The 21,075-nt window shown below is 35.8% G+C and overlaps 1 protein-coding gene across 2 annotated transcripts in view; it reads left to right on the forward strand.

Moving 5' to 3' along the window:
- SEPTIN7 (septin 7) overlaps positions 1-21,075 on the forward strand; it is a 66,666-nt gene that overhangs the window by 32,272 nt on the left and 13,319 nt on the right. For both annotated transcript variants that reach the window (XM_073809825.1, XM_019925616.3), the window contains exons 5-10: positions 406-540; positions 6,100-6,217; positions 9,229-9,321; positions 10,218-10,314; positions 11,734-11,785; positions 16,379-16,504. In XM_073809825.1, coding sequence (XP_073665926.1) covers positions 406-540; positions 6,100-6,217; positions 9,229-9,321; positions 10,218-10,314; positions 11,734-11,785; positions 16,379-16,504 — 621 coding nt within the window. The remainder of the gene's footprint in view (positions 1-405; positions 541-6,099; positions 6,218-9,228; positions 9,322-10,217; positions 10,315-11,733; positions 11,786-16,378; positions 16,505-21,075) is intronic.

A 21,075-nucleotide genomic window follows, 5' to 3' on the forward strand; every position in this document is an offset into this window, starting at 1 on the left:
TCTGTCAACTTTTGAAACACCTAAGTAACCGTTCATTATGAGGTTTCTGTATTGTTTAATCTTTTCATTTGAAATATAAAACTCTTTGAATATAATTTTTCATATTGTAAAGTGTCTTGGCATTGATATACTTATTAATGCAAGTAATATGATAATTTAGTTGTGTCTGACTCTAAACAGTTTCTTCTGTTTGGAAAGTTTAGAAATAATGAATCAAGATTTATTCAACATAATTTATATGTTTTTAAATCAGTATATGTAGAATAATTTGAGGTGTTTTTTTCCATTGGTTACATAGGTTTTGTGTATTTAAAAATATTGATTATTGCCCTTTAACAGAGTCATCAGTTGTATGTTCATATGTAGAATTACAACTTAATTATTTTATTTATCTGCATTCTACAGCTGGCAGCCTGTTATCGACTACATTGATAGTAAGTTTGAGGACTACCTAAATGCAGAATCTAGAGTGAACAGACGTCAGATGCCTGATAACAGAGTGCAGTGTTGTTTATACTTCATTGCTCCTTCAGGACATGGGTCAGTACCTTGATGCTTCTGATAACCTTTTTTGTTGTTGTTTTATTATTACTCATCTTTGGGTGCATATTTTAGTAACCCTCATCTCTGTGGAGTACATTTAACTTTACCAGTTGTAAAGTTCCAAATTCCATATAAAAATGGCTTATAGGAAGCCTTTTTTTAAGTCCTAGACAAACTAACAATGATTTTACTTAGTTTGTCATGCATAAGACTTTACCTGCTTCATGGAAAGGAATATTGTTTCCATCATGTTTGGTGTCTCAGTGTGGCTAATTTAGCTTTCTTTTTGACCAATCTGCCACTAATTGAACGATCAAATAAGGAGAAACAGCCATCAAAATTAGCTAGACATATTCTAAGAAACTCCAAAGATGTTATTTACTATAGATCTGGTAGAGAAGGCTGCAAAAAAAACTTAAATACCAAGGTTCTCATGTGCCATTTTTTTCTTCACTAAATCTACTTGTCTTCTTGTTTCACCTTAGCTGTCACAGTCAAATTGTTTAAGTATCATATCATCAGTACTAACCTTCTACTCATTAGGAGTTAAAATTAAGATGTGAGTATCTAGACATTTATCTGATCTGATCTGTTAGTATGGCCGGCCTATAATCCTTGTTTTGTTGTTTGTATTTCTTTGTCATTTTGAGTAGATATGTGGGTCATTGTCAACTGCAGATGTTCGTAATTACTCTTCTTTCATCTTTGGATAAATGACTCAGCATAACTCAGCCACCTGATGATTGTAACTCCACCATCTCTCCACCAGAAGGAACTGGACTGTTTTATAGCATCAGACTAAATAGTATTAAGTCATCTAACACCCAAATTACAGTAGTGTAAACCAGTTCCTTCAAAAGAGTACCTTTCTCTTCTGTTTTTTGCTTTTTTCTTCACCTTTTGCTAGATAGGCTAGTGCCCATTATCACCATGTTGGCTGAGCAGAAAGCCTTAATTATTTAGATTACCATTTTTGCACTGTCTGACTGTAGTGGTGCAAATGTTTCTTCTTTTATTTCTAATATTATTCTACAGTATTCTCAGAAATTTACATATTTAAAGCACAAAATTGACTCATCTACTTAAAAGACTCAAAAAAAAAATTCTCAGAAATACCACACTGTATGGCTTTTTCTTTGTCCTTGTTAGCGTCTTCCTGAATTTATATATATACATATTTTATCATTCTAGTTTAACTTGTTAGGGCTTTTTCCTGGAAGCCAACAGGGTAAAATCTTAACCTGCAGTTAAGTCAATAGAAATTTGTCAGTTTATATCCAGTTTTATTATTTTAGATCTTTTGGACTCTCACCAAGATTTGGTAATTCTCATGAAATCACATTTCTCTTATTCCCTGTGGGAAAATATATTTCTTAAAATTGCATGGGAAATACGATTTTTTTATTTAAAGAAAAAAATTTGAAATTATGTGTAGTGGCTTTGGGCCATTTCTTGTTTGTCACAAGGGATGAGAGTTCCAAATTTTAATTTCTTATGTATAAAAATATGATTTTGAGTAGTTTCTCAGCTTAACTATTTTTAGAAATGGAGCAAAGTTTTGCCCATTGGTATGTGCTACTATGGATTAAGTGAAAGAATATGACACTGAACTTTCCGTAGAGAGTTCCAAATTCCCTGCTCACTACATAGTGAAATTCCAGGCAACATAATAGATGAATTAGGACCTTTCTGTCTTATCTGGGTAATCCCTGGATTCCCTTTTTAAACGTACTGTTTTTGGAGTAAATATAAATTGGTGCAACAGCGTATTTTCAGTGTCCCCCATCTCACCCCACCAATTGTAGTCACTTAACAAAGGGTTAATTTATGATTTCAGCTGTTGTTGCTTCATTTTCTTTGTTCAGTGATTGGTAACTGACTTGGAACTTGAATTTTGTTTTGTTTTGTTTTGTTTTTAATTTATTTGGTTGTGCCAGGTCTTAGTTGTGGCAGGTGGGCTACTTAGCTGCGGCTCACCAGCTCCTTAGTTGCAGCTTGCCGGCTTCTCAGTTGTGGCTTGCCAGCTCCTTAGTTGCAGCATGTGAACTCTTAGTTGTGGCGTGCATGTGGGATCTAGTTCCCTGACCAGGGATCGAACCTGGGCCCCCTGCATTGGGAGCACAGAGTTTTATCCCCTGTGCCACCAGGGGAGCCCCTGAACTTGAATTTTATTTATTTATTTATTTATTTATTTGCGGTACGCGGGCCTCTCACTGTTGTGGCCTCTCCCGTTGCGGAGCACAGGCTCCGGACGTGCAGGCTCAGCAGCTGCGGCTCACGGGCCCAGCCGCTCCGCGACATGTGGGATCTTCCCGGACCGGGGCATGAACCCGGGTCCCCTGCATCAGCAGGCGGACTCTCAACCACTGCGCCACCAGGGAAGCCCCCGAACTTGAATTTTTAAATGGTGTTTTTACAAACTTTTTGAATGTTGATTGCCACTTTGAAAAAAACAGTGTCACTTAGTGAGTTTTATATAGTTTTTTTCCCTTAGAAATATATATATGTATGTATATTTAATAAATACTTGTCATTTGCCCTCTAGTCATTTTACTTATTTTGCTGTAGGCTTTGAGGTTAAATAGTCTTTTCCCTCTAATTTGGGTTTATCTTCTAGAAATTCTATAAAGGACTTTCCATTGTGTAAAAAAAACATTTAAAAACTAAATTTGTTGGAAAAGATGACCTGAAATAAAACTAAATGGACAGAGGAAAAATTTCAACTGGAATGTAATCTACTGTGAAATAAGTGTTTTCTGCTGTTGACATTTTGTATGCTTCTGAAATTTGTATTCTAATTTAAAAGGGCGGAAAGATTTTATCGGGGCTTTAATAAAGGTTACATTTAAAGTTTGATTTTTTTTTAACTGATTTAAATGTACTTCAGCCCTGTTGTTTTATATTTGAGAAGCTGACTTCCCCAATTTCCTTGTCACGGCTATTTTCAAGCATCTTTCTCTTTAAAAGTTGAAATAATATAATGTTCTGCAAATGTTGTTTTAAGTGTAAAATCTTGTTAACTTGGATTTTGATTTTAATATTTTATATTAAATGCTCTTATGATTTATTAAAATTTTAGATTAACTGATTCTGTCACCGGCTTAATGAGGTGGTAGTGGTGGTAATTTAAATTTGTCACGAGTGTAATCTGGAAGGTGAACCCTAAAAATTTACAAATCTGAGATTGATTGACTGGGCCATGGCTTTTATCTTTAGTGTCATGATGTAATGATTGATGAAACAATCAAAACTTAAATTTTTTCTCAAAAATTGAAAGGTTTTTCAGTTAGCACTAGTGAGGTAAGGGTGCTATTTACAGATAAATATAGTGTTATTCCAGCCACACACTCTTTTCTGAAGTTTTTTCTGTAGTGTTCTCTGAATGCCAAGATCAAAATTCAGAGGATTTAAGACGAGAATTAGAATTGGAGGTAGCTATCTTATTTCTCTGTATCTGCCTTCCTGCCTCCTTACCCCATCTTTCTGCCAGTCAGTGTCACTACCACAAAGAAGTATATAGTATTATTTGTTAGTGAAAAGGAATACCTCATTAGTCTCTGGACCCCCAATACGCCCAACATTGTATATATATTAAACTATAGTACTCTAAGAGAACGCTAAGAAGGGCTTTCTCTTTATTTTAAAATATTAGTCAATAAAATTTATAATGAAATTAGATCTTTATTCCATTTTCCTCATGTTTTATAAAAGTTAAGGAATACCACACTTCTGCACAAAATATTGCTGTTACCTTCATTTATTTTTGTAGAATATTAATTTTTAGTCTACAGTGTATTCTAGATGTGAGGAATAGCAGGTTTTTATTTAAAGTTATTCAAAGATGTAAGGAAAACCACAGCAACTTACTTTTTTAGTCAACAGATATTGGATACCTTCTCAAGTACTGACACTGTATTAGATATAAGAGATACAGATGAATGAGACAAAGGCCTTGCTTTTGAAGGTCTTCTAGTGAGAAGATGGGAAAACCAAATACATAAGTAAGCAGTTACTATGTGGCAAATTGAGTGTTGTGATCCCTTAGAAAGATGCCTAGTCTTAGGTTAGAGAAGAATTCCCAGAGGAAATGAGGATAGTAAGCTAGGTCCTAAAGGATGACTAGGAATTAGGCAAGCCAAGTAGAAGGGGGATGGGAATGGAGTGTGTTCCAGGCAAAGGCAGTAGTAGCTTATGGCCAGAGATCAAAGTATGGTGCTTTTAAGGAATTGTGAGAAGTTCAAAAAGGCTGGCACGTTGGAAGTAGGAGGTAGCAAAAATGCTAAGGGATGCTAAGAGATGAGGACAGCTGGAGAGGCTATGTTTTCACAGGGCTTTTAGGCCACACTAGTTAAGGAATCTGGCTTTAGTAAGGTTTTTAGTCAAGGAATGACCTGATGATCAGATTTGGATTTTAGAAAAACCATTCTGACTGCAGTGTGCATGGTTTGGAGAGATAGATTCTTGTCATTATCCATACTAAAAGTATACTTTGGTGGCCTGAATCAAAGTAATGGAAATGGAGATAAATATATAAATATCTTTATTTGTTCAGCAGGTCCTGGGGAATCTTTGGAATTGAGGATTAGAGGAAGGAGGAATTCTGGGTTTCAGACTTGAGTAATTGGGTGGATTGTAGTGCTGTTCACTGAGATAGAAAGCACAGAAGGGGAGGGAAAACGTGGGGGCTCAGGTGAGCTTTTGATTTTGAGGTGCCAAAATGGGATATCCGAGTAGTATTTCCACTGGGTGGACACAAGCCTGGAACACAGGAGTGAGATCTGAGCTGGGTATAAAGACTCGGGAGTCATTGACCCATAGAGGATAATAGAAGTCATTGTAGTTAATGGTAAGCTTACAGAATGCAGAGTGAGAAGAGAAGACCTTCTAGAGAATTCTGAGGAATGTACCTATTAAGGAGACTAGCTTACAAAGAGGATCCTGAAAATTACCCTAAGTGAACAGCTTGTGAGGGAGTAATGTCAATGCTGCATAATGGGCAAATTAAAAAATACTGGTACACACCACAGTATTTATGAGTTGGCTGCTGCTAATTAATTTGCAGCATGGTAGTATTTGGTGACCTTCTTGAAAGTATAATGGCAAAGTGGAGGCAGCAGTTAGAGTGTAATAGGTAAAAGGGATGAAGAAGATTCTCTTTTGAGCTTCTTCTCTGAGAAATATAGTTGGTAGCAAGAAGTGAAGGAGGACTAAATTTTTCATTTAAAAACAAAACAAAGATTTCCCAAGTTTTGAGTAGTAAATGTAGAGACCGCTGTAGGAAAGCCTATTAGGAGCCTTCCTGGTTTTTCTAATTCTTCTTTAGGGCCCAAACCCTATGACCAGGGTGTTAAAAGACAGGAGTCAAAGCCTTCTTAGCCACTCCAATGCTTCTTGAAATCCTGTTCTTCCTAACTGTTGCTGGGCCAATACACCTTCAGGGAGTGTTTCTGATGAGTAAGTAAAGTAGTTCCAATGTATGTAATTTAACGTTGGGATGTGAAGAATCTCTTCTCCCAAACTGATCAATCCAGTCATATTGAATATTGTGTATTTCAGACTTAAACCATTGGATATTGAGTTTATGAAGCGTTTGCATGAAAAAGTGAATATCATTCCACTTATTGCCAAAGCAGACACACTCACACCAGAGGAGTGCCAACAGTTTAAGAAACAGGTAAGTAGAATGAGTTTGAACTCTTGGGTTTCTAATATCATTCATGTAATTTGCAGTTTTTTGTATTTTCAGTATAATGTGTTACAGTGTATTCCTCTTGCTACTTTACTATATGGTTGTTTACAGTGTATTAAAAATAACTCTTGAAAATAGTCTTCTGCTTTAGTTTTCTCCTAGGAGCCCATAAGTATTATCATATGCCCTTATCCTTTCAGTTTAAATAGGCTATTTTAGATGTTTCCGTATAGCTTCCACCAGCACCCCTCCCACACCCTTTAGAATTACTTTCCTAGACTGAATTCCCAGGAACAGGATTACTTTTTGAAAGGGTATGATTATTTTATCTCCCTCCCCCACCTACCCATTTTGTCATGGTGCTTTCCCAATAAAACAATCAAATTCGTTTTATAATGGGTATATTTGTTCCAGTGTCTTGCCAGCATTGTTTGTCATTTTTATTTTTAAAACTTTTTTGGAATAAAGTGGTACCTAATTTGATTTAATTTAATTTTCCAGAAAAGCTGAACACTTTAAAGCAGGGGTTTATTTTTCCCTCATTGTTGTGTTTGGTTTACTATATATTATATTTTATGAAATGTAGGGTCAGTTTCTGGAACTATTGTACTTTCCTATTCCACTTTCCTATTCCACTTTCCTATTCCAATTTCCTATTTTTAAGTTTTAGGCCAGTTTTCTGTCTTTTAAACTGCAGCTATGTTGTATAATATTTTTAAACAGATGTTAGAGTTAATTATCTCTTATTGTCCTTATAGTCCCCTTTGTAACAAGATACTTTGGTTCTTCACCTTTTTCAGTATGAATTTTAGAATAACTTGAAACCTATTACAAAAACAAAAGCCCGTGGAAATTTGCTTTGAAATTGTGTTAAATCTGTATAAATTTTGATAATGTTTTAGTGTATCATTTTTACTACATATATCTGGTATTTCTACCAGGAGTATATGTTTTTATTTTATGCTTATTCACTCCATTTTTATTTTGTAATGTGCTGTTTCTAAGTTCAAATACTAATCATATAATAACATTTCTCCTCTTCTGTCTTGATTTGTATGTATCTTGATTTGTATTTGTTCTAAGAACTAAGAGATAAAGACGAATAAGCAATGATCTCTACTTCCGGATTGGTCACATTGTAGGGTTGTACAATTTTCTTTTTCTTTGTTTATGCTTTTAAAAAACTTATTTTTAAATAAATTTATTTATTTTATTTATTTACTTTTGGCTGTGTTGGGTCTTCGTTGCTGCACACGGGCTTTCTCTAGTTGCGGCAAGCGGGGGCTACTCTTTTTTTTTTTTTTTTTTTTTGGTGGTACGCGGGCCCCTCACTGCCGTGGCCTCTCCCGCCGTGGAGCACAGGCTCTGGACGCGCAGGCCCAGCGGCCACGGCTCACGGGCCTAGCCGCTCCGCGGCATGTGGGATCCTCCCGGACCGGGGCACAAACCCGTGTCCCCTGCATCGGCAGGCGGACTCTTAACCACTGCGCCACCAGGGAAGCCCGGGGGGCTACTCTTCGTTGCAGTGCACGGGCTTCTCATTGTGGTGGCTTCTCTTGTTGCAGAGCATGGGGTCTAGGGCATGCGGGCTCAGTAGTTGTGGCTCGTGGGCTCTAGAGCGCAGGCTCAGTAGTTGTGGCGCATGGACTTAGTTGCTCCGCGGCATGTGGGATCTTCCCAGACCAGGGCTCGAACCCGTGTCCCCTGCATTGGCAGGCAGATTCTTAACCCCTGCGCCACCAGGGAAGCCCTAAAAAACGTTTTTAACTAAGGGTGTTGATCAGAGTCGTCTAGAGAACTTTTTCAAAATGAGTTACTGGAGCATATTTCTACCAGTTGGTTCTGTAGGTTAAGATAGGGCTTCTGTATTCATTATTTTGAAGATGCTCACTCAGGCCATTTTAATATACAACCTCTGACTAAGAACCACTGCTCCTAGAGCTAGCTGCTAGTGTTCCTTTCTTCTTCTAGTCATGTATTTGACATCTCATCGTTTATCTTCTTGGGTTTTTTTGTATATAGACATATATAACTCAATTGTAAAAAATATGTGGTCCTATTTTTCTCAGTGGCAGTTTTACTTCTGTCTGGTTTAGTAACTGTGTTGCACATTTTGTTTACGTTCCCTTTACTGCTGCTGGGGACCCCGGCAGTGAGAGAAGCGCTGAACTACCAGTACAGGCAGGGAGCTAGCTATAGGTATATTAGCCATCAGTTTGTTATGAGTTTGAATAGGGTAGGTATTCAACATTATTTAGATGTCTGTATTCTTATTAGAATTTGGAGTGATTTTGGACAAGATAATTTAATTTGAACTAGGTCATTCTGATGCTATTAATAAGTTTGTCTTTCTTTTTTCTGCACTCTCATTGATTATTATTATAAACTCATTAGCTTCTTAATTTCCAGGGCATGTTTTCTCCCTGTGTGCTTGCTTGATCTTATATGTGTTGCTCCTTGATTTGTGTGCATGCACATGTACATGCAAGGATATCTTCTGATAAGTGTGCACTTTGTTTTTCCTGGAGCCAATGCTATACTTAATTTTCCTTACCTTTGCTAAATTCTACTAAAAATTTTAGGTGAGTTTAAGCTTTGTTGATTCAGATGAATAAAACAGTTGGTAAGAGTTTATCTAGAGGAAGTATCTCAGTCATTATAAATAAATGACCTAAAGCCATTAGAGTAGAAATCAGCTAGAGAAATCCCTTTCTGGGTTCTTACATCATTTTTAGAACTCTTTTGGTTATAACCATATGACTTTTAACACTTCTGCAGTAATTGGATTTTGAGAATGGTACTTTTATATATCAACTTTATGGTTAAAAAAAAGACTAGTATAGTACTTTGGTTTTAGATGACATTTTGCATCATTGAAAAACAGTAAAGGAACTGGAACTGAGGACTCAGGAGTTTAAGAAGAGTATAATAAAAATAAGGCTACTGTACTAAAATTATGTGTGATGCTCTTTTGCTGACTTCCTCTTTCATTTTAGATAATGAAAGAAATCCAAGAACATAAAATTAAAATATATGAATTCCCAGAGACAGATGATGAAGAAGAAAATAAGCTTGTTAAAAAGATAAAGGTAGGTTCATTCCCATACATATACTAAAATGTTTTAGGGACTTAAATATACTGTAATAGCTGCTGGAAAGACCAAAAATATCAGTGTTTTTAAACAGTTGACTTACAAACTAAATAGAGAGGTTATTCAGTATTGAATTCAACTTTATGATTAACTTTGTTGTTTGGCTATTATGTATCATAAAGCATTATATGGAATAGAGAGATGAATAATGTAATTCTTGTCTTCATGTGGTTTTCAGTTAACTGATTTGATATTTTATAATTTTCCCCCTAAAAACAGGTAATGGGAAAGAAAAGGGGGGCGTAATAAGAAGGGAAAGGATTTGTTCTTAAGCACTGTTATGCTTAATCTTTAAGACCAAAAATATGTTTTCTTTTGTCCTTTCATAAGAATCAACCAAAAATCTATACCGACATAATTTTCTGTATTTTTAAATTATAGTGGTTTCCTAAGTACCCTGGACCTAAAAATGATGTACTGACTAATGGCATTCTCTGCCTCCAGGGCTGTTAGGGTTGGTTTGTGATCAGGTAGGCAAGCTAGCCACAAGCCTCATTTTTTTCCTCTAACTGCTAATATATTTTTTATCCTTTTTAATTTTTCCAATATGGGGCAGCTTCTTTTTGGAATGATGTTTTAACAAATAATTTGATCAGCATATGCCTTAGTATTCTTAAATTTTCAGTGAAAATATTTTATTTATTGTTTACATTGGTGACAATACCATATAATGGCATTTTACTAAATAGTAATTGAATGGCCTATAAAAATGAATGCAGAAACTGTCGGGGTAATAATTGTTTTTGCTTATCTGTTGAGTAATGTAACTTCTTTATTATTGAATTTGTGAGGACTACAGAGATATATTTGAACAAGAGTACTTTGTTTTATAGGACCGTTTACCTCTTGCTGTGGTAGGTAGTAATACTATCATTGAAGTTAATGGCAAAAGGGTCAGAGGAAGGCAGTATCCTTGGGGTGTTGCTGAAGGTAAGGTTTTCTTCAGTGAATGGCTTTCTATAAGATCTCACAAATGTGATTAAAAATATTTGTATTTATAGTAAGTAGTATGATATGCATACTGCATTGATACAGTCTAGATTTTCAAAGATAGTTCTGAATTCAGTTTCACTGAGTCTCATTTCCTCAAGTTTCTCAGACCTTGTGTCCTACTAAGTCAGGCAAGTACGTGTTAAATCTTAACGGTGTAGTACTTTAGAAGCCACTTGTCAGTACCCACCCTGCCACCTCTGCCTCACCATTAAGTCTATTCCTGTTTTTTTGTTTGAAAACTCTTACAATGCAGGAGTTCTTTACGTGGGGACCAAAGATTGCTTCCAAGGGATCTAATAAACCTTCTGAAATTGAGAACAGTTTTGGAAAAGGCCTGTCACTTTTATCTGAGTCTCAGATGGGTCTGGGACCCTCAAGAATGAGAACTGTCAGAAGCTCAATTAAAACATTCACAGTTTCTTTTCCTCAGGGCAGAAGTCACCTTTTTTGGCATCACATCTTTAGAGCAAAAAGATTTCATTATTAAGAGATCCTCTACTAATTTTTTAAGGAGTGTTAAACAACAATAAAATCTTAGTTATAGCATCAATTCTCAACAAGGCCTTCTTGGCAATAGACATGTTTCCCCAAATTTGTGTTTATTATACTGGTTTTACTAATATTTAATCTTCTGTATTATAGTAACTTGGAATCAAGATTTGAGTGATGATTGTTCTCTTTGTTGGTATTACTTTGAAAAATTCTGTAATTTTTAGAATATTTTCCAAGTTAGTTGTTATCAGTGACTTTCCCGACCAGTGATACTGTGCTCATTCCCAGCTCTGTCATCGCCATGTAACCTTCAGTTGCTGAGCTGAGGCTTTAGAACTAGTACAGCCCTTAGAAATACGCACAGAAGAAATTGCTTTGTATCTTTAGTTTTAGGTACCTCCCCCACCAAAGAGTGTTCTTTTAGTGATACGTTTTTAAAAAATAAAGAACCTTAATGTTCTTGGCTCAAGTTTTCATTTTAGTTACCTCAGGGAAGTTTTTCTAAAGTGATCCCCTGCTCACCCCCAACACTGAATTTTTAAAATGCATTTTATTATGGAATAAATATATTTCCAACCAATAAAGAGAAATATATGATGTCCTCTTTCAAAATGTCAAAATTGTTTGCTTTTGGAGAGCTCATTTGTTAGGTTTATATTTTATCATTGAGGATTAAACTACAATAAAGTAATATAGCACAGTCGTCTGATGTGCCCTTAAATTAAGTACTATGTTACAGCGTTAAATCTTAATGAAAAATTGATCTAAGCTATTTTGCATATTCTCTCGTTGTTAACACCCAGTTTCCTCTGAAAAGACTGGGTTTAGTGGAAATAATGTATGTGATCTATTTTTTTTTTATAGTTGAAAATGGTGAACATTGTGATTTTACAATTCTAAGAAATATGTTGATAAGGTAAGTGTGAGTAATGATGAAAATAACATAAATTTTTTCTTCCCCTAAATAAAATTAGAGTTAGACAGATTTAACTTTTTGTCTTGTATAAATTTAGCTAATTTAAAGTGGTATCTTCGTTCTAGCCCTGAAGTAAGCACCGCAGTAAGCACTGCAGTAAGCACTGCATAGAGACAACTTGGGTTATTTTGCCAAGGTTTTGAAGTCAAGAGCAAAAATACAAAATAGGCTGTGTGGCTAGGGATATATAGGAAAATGGGTCTCTTGATCATTATACTTTGTGTTAAGGTTTAATACTGAAAGAGGTATGGAAAGTGGAAAGGAAAAGGCTTTTGCTCTTCTTTAATGTGGAAACTGTGGAAGGGAGGGCTAAGTTTTGGGTCAAAAACTTGACTTTGAGTATTTAAAAATACATAGCTTGGTAGCTGGTGAGTGGAGTGTTTTTGTTACTGGAACACTGTGAACAAAACTGATCTTCCTCCCAGGAGGGAAAGCATTACTCCTAAATTGTACCTTGTGCACCTGATGAAAGAGAAGGAAAGCATGTGAGAACAGGACGTTGAGGTTTTTCTGATTAGAGGACCAGGACCTGAATTGGAAAATCAGTAGCAGAGAGGGAAATCCTGAAGAAAAAGTTGAAAAGAACCAGAGACATTAGTGGGCAAGGAACAGAAAGGGGATCACAATGAACCTCAGTGTTTTCATGCTGAGGTAAATTCCTTTCTCATGCCATTTCATACCCTTTTGCTACTTCTCTCCTCTCTCATCTTGCTTGCTTCTCCAGACCCTCACTATGTACTATTCTCTTCAACCTCCAGTTTTAGATGGTCATCTTAAGTTGGTGTCTCTTCATTTTCATACTATTCACTTTCCCAAAACACAGGAATCTCTTGAGCTATGTTGAAGTAGTAACATGCATATTGATGATAATTGGAAATCATGGAACAAGAATAAGATCGTTCTTAAAAGTGGGGGAAAATATGAGTCAAACTGCTACCTCAAGAAATATACAAGAGATGAAAGTGAATTTTGAAATCAAAGAGATTGCCATGTAATTGGTTTTTCTCAAAAGACCTCATGACGGGGTGTTTTGGTAGAAAGTGGATGACGGAGTTAATTCAGCCATTGGGGTTGCCATGCCTCACACAGTGGGAGAAGAGCAAATGCATATGAAAGGGTGGTCATCTCTTGATTTTGAGAATACAACACTTCAGGTTCTGTTACGAACTCTTTCCTTTCACTTTCATTTTTAAGATGTGACTTCAGAAGAACTAATAATCTCTTATAATATTATATATGTAAGGAATGTTTCATAAGTATTAATTGCCAGTACATTCCCTCTGATTTTATTCTTTTCCTCAATTTTAAATCTATGCTACTTGCCTAGTGCCTGACACAATGATATTCTATAAATTTGTCTTATGTGTTTTTTGTTTTGTTTTGTTTTTTGGTTTTTTTTTTGCGGGCCTCTCACTGTTGTGGCCTCTCCCGCTGCGGAGCACAGACTCCGGATGTGCAGGCTCAGCGGCCATGGCTCACGGGCCCAGCCGCTCTGTGGCATGTGGGATCCTCCCGGACCGGGGCACAAACCCATGTCCCCTGCATTGGCAGGCGGACCCTCAACCACTGCGCCACCAGGGAAGCCCATCTTATGTGTTTTTTAAATATGCAATCAATAATTGCCTATATACCTAAAATACTATAGACAAGAAGGCTAGTTACTGAGTCAGAAGCTAGACTTTGAACATTTGAAGGTACACAGTGACATCTGGTGAGTGGGACTCACTAGTATGGAAGCATTATAAGCAGGAAGGACCATTCCTGCAGGAAGATTTAGTACAGGAAAGCAACAGGACAATCATACATATGTATGAAAATATAAAAAATTCTAAAATTATGTAATATATAAGTAGATGTGTGCTGTGATGAGGTTGCTTAGATGTATTAAAGAAACTCAGAGTAAGTGGTAAGTGGTATGTTATCATGGAGTGGGTCAGATAGGAAGAGATTCATGGAAATAGATGCCTTAAGATGGATTAGGATAAATACAGTCATTAAATGTTTATTTGTGGGATTGGGAGTGGTCCTACTTAACATTTTAAACAAGTAGGATGAAGATATTGGCTTCAGCTCCTTGAGGTAGATGATTAGGCAAATTTGCTTAATAAAAAATTCATTTATTTGTTAAATTTGTTTTAGCACACTTGTTTTTCTTTCCTAAGGCATAAATGTTCACTTATGCTAGATGTTCATTTGGCTTCTTAACACAATTTTTCATTTATAGTCTTTGAGACGTGTAAAACATCCTTGATAAGTATGCTTTGAAAATGGTAAGCTTAGGAATATTTTACTTTATTGCTTTTCCTTTTAAGTTCGGAGGAGAGATGAGAACGATGTATATATTATGTAACTCATGTCTTTGATAAAGGCACCTAGTGGATATTTAATAAATACATGAAGGAAATATCAATGCCAGTGTTCCATATGTCTGTAAGTTCCAAGTAATTGAAATCCTGCAGGTTAAATTTAGGAGTAGTGGTTGCTTCTAAGAAACATTCAAGTTCAAAGCTGTGTCACTTTACTAATTAAGAGAACTAGCTGTTGCAGGCAAACCAAGGAAGACAATGGAAAGAGGAAAACTTGATAAAAATAAGTTTCAGGGTGTGGCAGTGGACAGTGCAGAAATCAAATAGAGAAGGAAAACAAAAGGAGGGAAGAGAGTGCTTTGTTATCAGCAATAAGAAATGGAAAAGATGAATAAATTCCGGAAACTGTGGAGAAAACTATATTACTAATTATTTTCAGAGTGGAGGAACGGGTTGATTTTTAAAAGGATAAAGTAAAATATTTAAGTAAGTGGAAATAGAGATTTCTATATCCTGAAAAATACCAGAACCAGGTAATCATAAAGAAAGCTATTTTAGTAAAAGGGAAGAATATTTCACTATCTAAAATGTTGATGACATTAACAAAAATAGTTTAACAACTAGTTAATAAGTCCACCTTATTTTTATTTTATACATCTTATATTTCAGCTACTAAAATACTTTATCTCAGGTCCTTTAGTTATTTTTCAGTGATTCATTGATGAGATAATATTTAAAAATTACAAGAAGATTGTTTCATATTGGCACAGTCATTATTCTCTGCTTAGAGAAACTGATAACAGTAATTTTAGAAAGTCAACAGTGTTTATTATAACTCAGCTTCAAATCAGTTCTTTTTAAAGGGCCCATTATGTGCTATCTGTGGCAAGAGTACAGAAGGTGATGGCATGTTTTTTGTAAAAGGGAGTTTACAGTATAGTTGAAAACGTTATGTGGTGTCACCTATAACATATATTGGTACCAAAAAAATGACTGACCGCCAAGGAGAAAGTTGTCCTGGGTTAGAGTGGTTTGACTTCGAGACTGCAAAGAGAGCTCCCAAAGCAGTAGAATTCTGAAGTTTGAGAGTCAGTGACAAATTAACATGAACTATTCAGTCCCAGTCATTGGATATGCTAGGAGTAAGGAACTGTCTGACTTGACTGAAGTACAGAAGGCTTTAGGTGTAACTCTAGTGGCCATAGAGAGGATATATTCATTAAGGGACAGAGTATAAAGGGAGATGAGGCTTGTGGAAAACACAGTCTTAGAAATAGGAGGAGTTAAACTATCAGAAAACTGCATGGAAATGTCCAATACTAGGTGAATCAGAGTAATTGAACATCACATTCTGTTTACAAAAGGGAAAGTAGTAGTAACTGTTTCCTGGATATCAGGAAGAATAAATACAGAGTAACACCTTTATGTTTGTCTCCCATAAGGGGATTTTGGTAAAGTGGTGGAGATGAAAGATGGGGGATTGCAGCTGCAGGAATGGATGATGAGAAAAGGGAAGATCAAATGATACAGAATACTCCCACACCACGTATATCCAAAAACACTGCTGCATTGGTAAAGGATACCGTAGAGCAGCTCAGGGAGTCTTTTAGCATCTTGAAACATTAAGGAATGATGAAATTGTCTCATGTATTGTATAGTTGTCTCCTATGGATTGATTTTATGTATGATAGATAGGCTATGAGCAGACATTCATTTAACCAAAATACCACATTTAATGGACAATTTGAATAAACAGAAATTTACTCAAAATTAAAATTCCCCAGTTTGCATCCAACTTGATATGTGATCTAAAGTGTCCCTATGTATTACCTGAATAAAAACTCAAATATTAATAATATTGCTAAAAGGAAAGCAATTTCTTTTGCTTTGTGAACTTTAGTAGGAGCTAATCTACTTTTCCTTCTCTAGTAAAATAAAATATATACTAAAAAGGTAAATACTCTTCTCTAGAAATGTCATTCTTTAGTAACTGAGAGGATTTATGCTCCTAAACTTTCATCTGGAACCTAATTTTCCATTGGTGTCAAGTTAGCTCATTGTGTCTTACTCTGCCTTACATGTGAATGAAGACAGATGGATGCCATCTCCCTTAAGAATAGTCTTTTGCTCATTTTAAGTCTGAAATTTTTGTTTTACTAAAATTTTGAATTTACACCAAAGCTTTCTTAATAGAAGCAAACTCTTGATGTGTCATTTTTTATGACAGAACACACATGCAGGACTTGAAAGATGTCACTAATAATGTACACTATGAGAACTACCGGAGCAGAAAACTGGCAGCTGTGACTTATAATGGAGTTGATAATAACAAGAATAAAGGGCAGCTTACTAAGTAAGTATACATTGTTTCCTCCAGAAAAGGTATTATTTATGTAGTAAATAATCATATTGTTTCATCAAATTCCTCTTGGCTACTCAATAGAAAATTGGGATAAAGTTCTTTAGGTACAACAGTCAAATTTATATTGTCAAGCTTTGTTTGTTGGAGGAAGTGTAGTTTTATAACCTTGTTCCTTAAGTGAAAGAGCCATGCATTCTCTTCTGGTCTTTGCCATCATCTTAATAACCTATGTAACACATTTAATAGATCCCCAACTAGAAATCAAATAACTCCTTCAGCATTTTTTTTTTTTTAAGGGAAGAGAACAGTTTCTACCAAGTAACCCTTAAACCCATTTTACTCTTTAAGATAAACATCCCATAGTCCCTTTAAAGAGAATAAACATAGAGCTTCTACCTTTTATTATGTCTTTTTAAAATAAACCATTTTGGAAGCAGAGTGTTTACTAGAAGATTATATAGAAATAAGGGACAGGACCAAACAAAAGGAACATTTAATTATTGTAGTCTTGGTTACCTTTTCTATTGCTATTGTGTATTTCCAGGGAGTAAATTAGCTGGAGTTTGGATTTCTTCTGTTGGTTGGTAGAGTGGTGTGAGTGACTCCTGAGTGTATAGCTTCACCCACCTGAGCTAGTATCTTCAAGATGTGGTTTTATGATGGTGTAGGGAAAAGAGATGTGTGAGGAGGCTGGTGAGTTAGCTGGTATAAACTTGGTAACCATGTCTGTTAACCATGGTAACCATGTCTGTTTTTCCTTTATTTGGGGTTGTTGAAGACGGTAAGTATTATGAAAACCATTTTAACAATGTATGTACATTTTTAGCCAGGTGTTATGTATTGATATTATTAGAGGATAATCCTGAAGGATCATCTGCATAATAAATAATAAGGGAAGCAAGTTCTCAAAGTAGCAATACTGTGTTATAGTGGTCAGCATTCCTTATAATGGAAGAGAAAAATGTTCCTTTTTGCTTTTTTAGTTATGTCTCCGCAGTGGCCCTAAATTCCATAAGAAAGTGCACAAAGCGTTAATAATCATTGGCAGAGTCACAAGCAGTTCTCTTTTAAAACTGATCTTGGACCTAACTCTGTGTTTATTTTCTTCATGATGTTTGGGTTGTAGCCCCTAATCTCTTTCTTAATTTTGAATTTCTTCTTACACTATTATTAACCTGCTTATTTGAGGAAATTTATTGATCAGTTTCTAGATTTTTGGCTTTAGAGATCTCCGGAGAGCAATTGCTTTTACTTTAAAATTTTAATTAATTTATTTTTGGCTGCGTTGGGTCTTCGTTGCTGCACTCTGACTTTCTCTAGTTGCAGAGAGTGGGGGCTGCTTTTCGTTGCAGTGGGTGGGCTTCTCATTGCGGAGCATGGGCTCTCTAGTGCAGGCTCAGTAGCTGTGGTGCACGGGCTCTAGAGCGCAGGCTCAGTAGTTGTGGTGCACGGGCTCTAGAGCGCAGGCTCAGTAGTTGTGGCGCACGGGCTGTAGAGCGCAGGCTGAGTAGTTGTGGTGCACGGGCTTAGTTGCTCCGCGGCATGTGAGATCTTCCCGAACTAGGGCTTGAACCTGAGTCCCCTGCACTGGCAGGCAGATTCTTAACCACTGTGCCACCAGGGAAGTCCCAGAGTAATTGGTAAAAAGTTAAATTTCTAGACTCAGTCATTATCAAGAGATTCTGATTCAAAACATGTGGGATGGGCCTGAGAGTTTGTATTTTTAATGAGCACCCTAGATGATTTTTTGTTTTTGAGGGGGTTTTTTTGGCTGTGCCGCACAGCACGTGGGATCTTAGTTCCCCAGCCAGGGATCGAACCCATGGCCCCTGCAGTGGAAGTGTGGAGTCCTAACCACTGGACCGCCAGGGAATCCACCACCCCCGTCCTTTTTTTTTAACCCTTGATGGTTTCGATATAGGTGATTAGTAACGAACGCATGCTTTGCAAAACACTGACTTCTAGGAATTTACTACTGCTATTTTAAAAATTGATGTTTTTTAATATTTAAAATACAAGATTCTACTTGAGGTAAGGTTCAGTGCATGAAAAAAGGCAACGTTTTTAATCTATTTCTTTTTAGCAGAATTTGTATCAAACAAACAACTCTTATTTAGCACAGAAATATAAAGATCCATCATAGTGAATATTGTTCATAAAATTGAATCCATTTTAAATGCATTTCACTAGTTTATGGACTTTTTAACTGTTTAAAAGAAAAACATACACAATTAAAGCCACTGGTAGTTTTGTAATATGTTAAAGCGAAATGTATTGTCAGTACATATCTTTCATTATATGCATACATTAAGTGTATGCACTTAATGTTCGATTTTTTCTTTTAAACATTTGTTAATGTGCTAGAAATAAGGATTTTTTTTCCATAGTTTGAATTTAAGACTTTTAAAATAGTGCTATTGGGATATTTTTTACTGTTGGATGCAGGTAAGGTAATTCAGAGAAAAATAGTGTTAAAAATTCTTCTGCATATACAGAATTCTAGTGTGGATTACTTGAGTTAAACTATAATCCAGGTGAAAACATGAAAAGTAGGATTCTATTGGAAATGTATTTCTTAATGAGATGAATCATGTCTAAACTTTGCCTATGAAAATAATAAAAAAGTTTGTACTGCTAAAAAGCAGATTGCCCCAGGAGTTAGTATATTATTTAATTTTCCTTTAAGTAATAGAAAAATAAATATTTTTGAAGATTGAACCAACTGGGGAATGGTTGGAATTAGAACAGGTATTGATAGATGATTTGTTAAATTAGGTTTTTACTACTTTATTGAATGATACATACTGAATCTGAAAGAAGTCACTTGGAATTTTTATCCTTTGATTGTATCTAGTATTGTCTTGAAAATGTTAGCTGTTCATTCCAGTTGAATTTTTGGGGAAAAAAAAATCAGTACCAGCAATTTATGGTGCTTTAGCCAATGTAAGGTGCCTTTCTTTATAGCTATGAACCCATCCACAGATAACTGAAAAGAATGGCTAATACTTAAATATGTAAAGTAAGCAAATGTGAGTCTGGGCTTCTTATTGATGTTCTATTTGTATTGCTCCCATGGGACTTTTTTCTCCCTAGCAATGCATCCTTTGATAATGGTGGTACGGAGAGATTGAGGTTTCAGGGAGCTCAGAGTGGAAAAGGTAGAGTCATTAAAGAGAAATTGCCAGTTCTCCAGCCACCTCCCTTTGCTATATATCTTAATTCAGAGCATCCTGACAGGGACCCAAATACCATGTTTCTAACACCTAACACCACACCATGCCCTTAATAGAAACATGTTTAATACTTGGAGATACACTCTTACAGGTTTATGTTATAGTGTTTGATTAATCATTGAAAGAGACTTCTCTCTTGTCACCTGGAGGTTTTCATACCTTCAGGTACAGTGTACCTTAGTAAGGGATAGGTAAGAAGGAGTAGGTCTTTCTTCTGTAATGTGAGAAATGGACTATCTGTTAACTTGGAAATTTTCAGGCAGATCACTTTAGGCAAAACTTTGTATGGAAGTTGAGGATCTGGAAATTGATTCTCTTAAAACTGCACAGACTCAAGTAAGTCTCTTCATATAAATAGAGACCTCAGTTTGAAGACCACTGAACTTTGGTCCTTTAAAAAAAAAAAGTGGTCATTTTATCACTTTATTACTTCGTATGGTCTCTAAACAGTATCTGCAGGGAATTTGAGAAAGAAACTTGCGAATAAGGTCATTTATTCATCTGATTGCTGATGGACCTGTGTTTTTTAATTGTTCTTATACAATATATAGACATATACATACACATACAGATATACATCTATTTAAAATTTATAGTTACATTAACCTTTGTCTGGCAGTGTACGCTCCACAGAGTGCTAATTACACTTGGTTTTAGAATATAAGTTATTTTTTTTTAATGTTAAGCATAGAGTAGATTAATTTTCTTATATTTAATTTTCGGAGCCAGTTTTGGATGGACTGTAGAGTGTACTGAACCATGGGTTAAAAATAAAAATATTTGGTGTTTGGTTTATATGTTTCAAAATGTGCCTTTCTGTTTATGTTAGTGGTCCTCGACATCACATTGTATACCTTAAACTGAGACAATATTATATGTCAATTATATCTCAGTAAAGCTGGGGACAAAACCCAAGATTTTGATTATATGGTTAAAATCTGAAACATAGCTGAGCTTGTCTCATCAAATACTGGTTTGTCTCAAGGCTGGAGTCTGGAAAAGTGAGCTCTATTCTTAGCAGCTGTTCAGGTATCACTTGTGTCTGGCAAAGAAAATATCAAGTCATCTGTTTTCCTCAGGGAGAGTATATCTTGCCCACCCCTGTCCGGAGGCTGGAGGATGGTTAGAAGTAACAGAAAGGGAGGTCAGGTTCCAAATTAAAAGAGATTCAACAAGGTTGTAAAGGAAAGTGGAGAATTAACCATGTCAAGATTGCAGATCTCTTAAAGTAATCCCCCATAAGGGGAGAGGTATCCTTTTTTGTTCAACATGCTTTTTTAAAGTTTTACTTGCTTCTTCCTTCATGGTCTTCCTTACATCTTTTACAGG

The sequence above is a fragment of the Tursiops truncatus genome, chromosome 9 (genome assembly GCF_011762595.2).
Source record: "Tursiops truncatus isolate mTurTru1 chromosome 9, mTurTru1.mat.Y, whole genome shotgun sequence".
NCBI lineage: Eukaryota > Metazoa > Chordata > Mammalia > Artiodactyla > Delphinidae > Tursiops > Tursiops truncatus.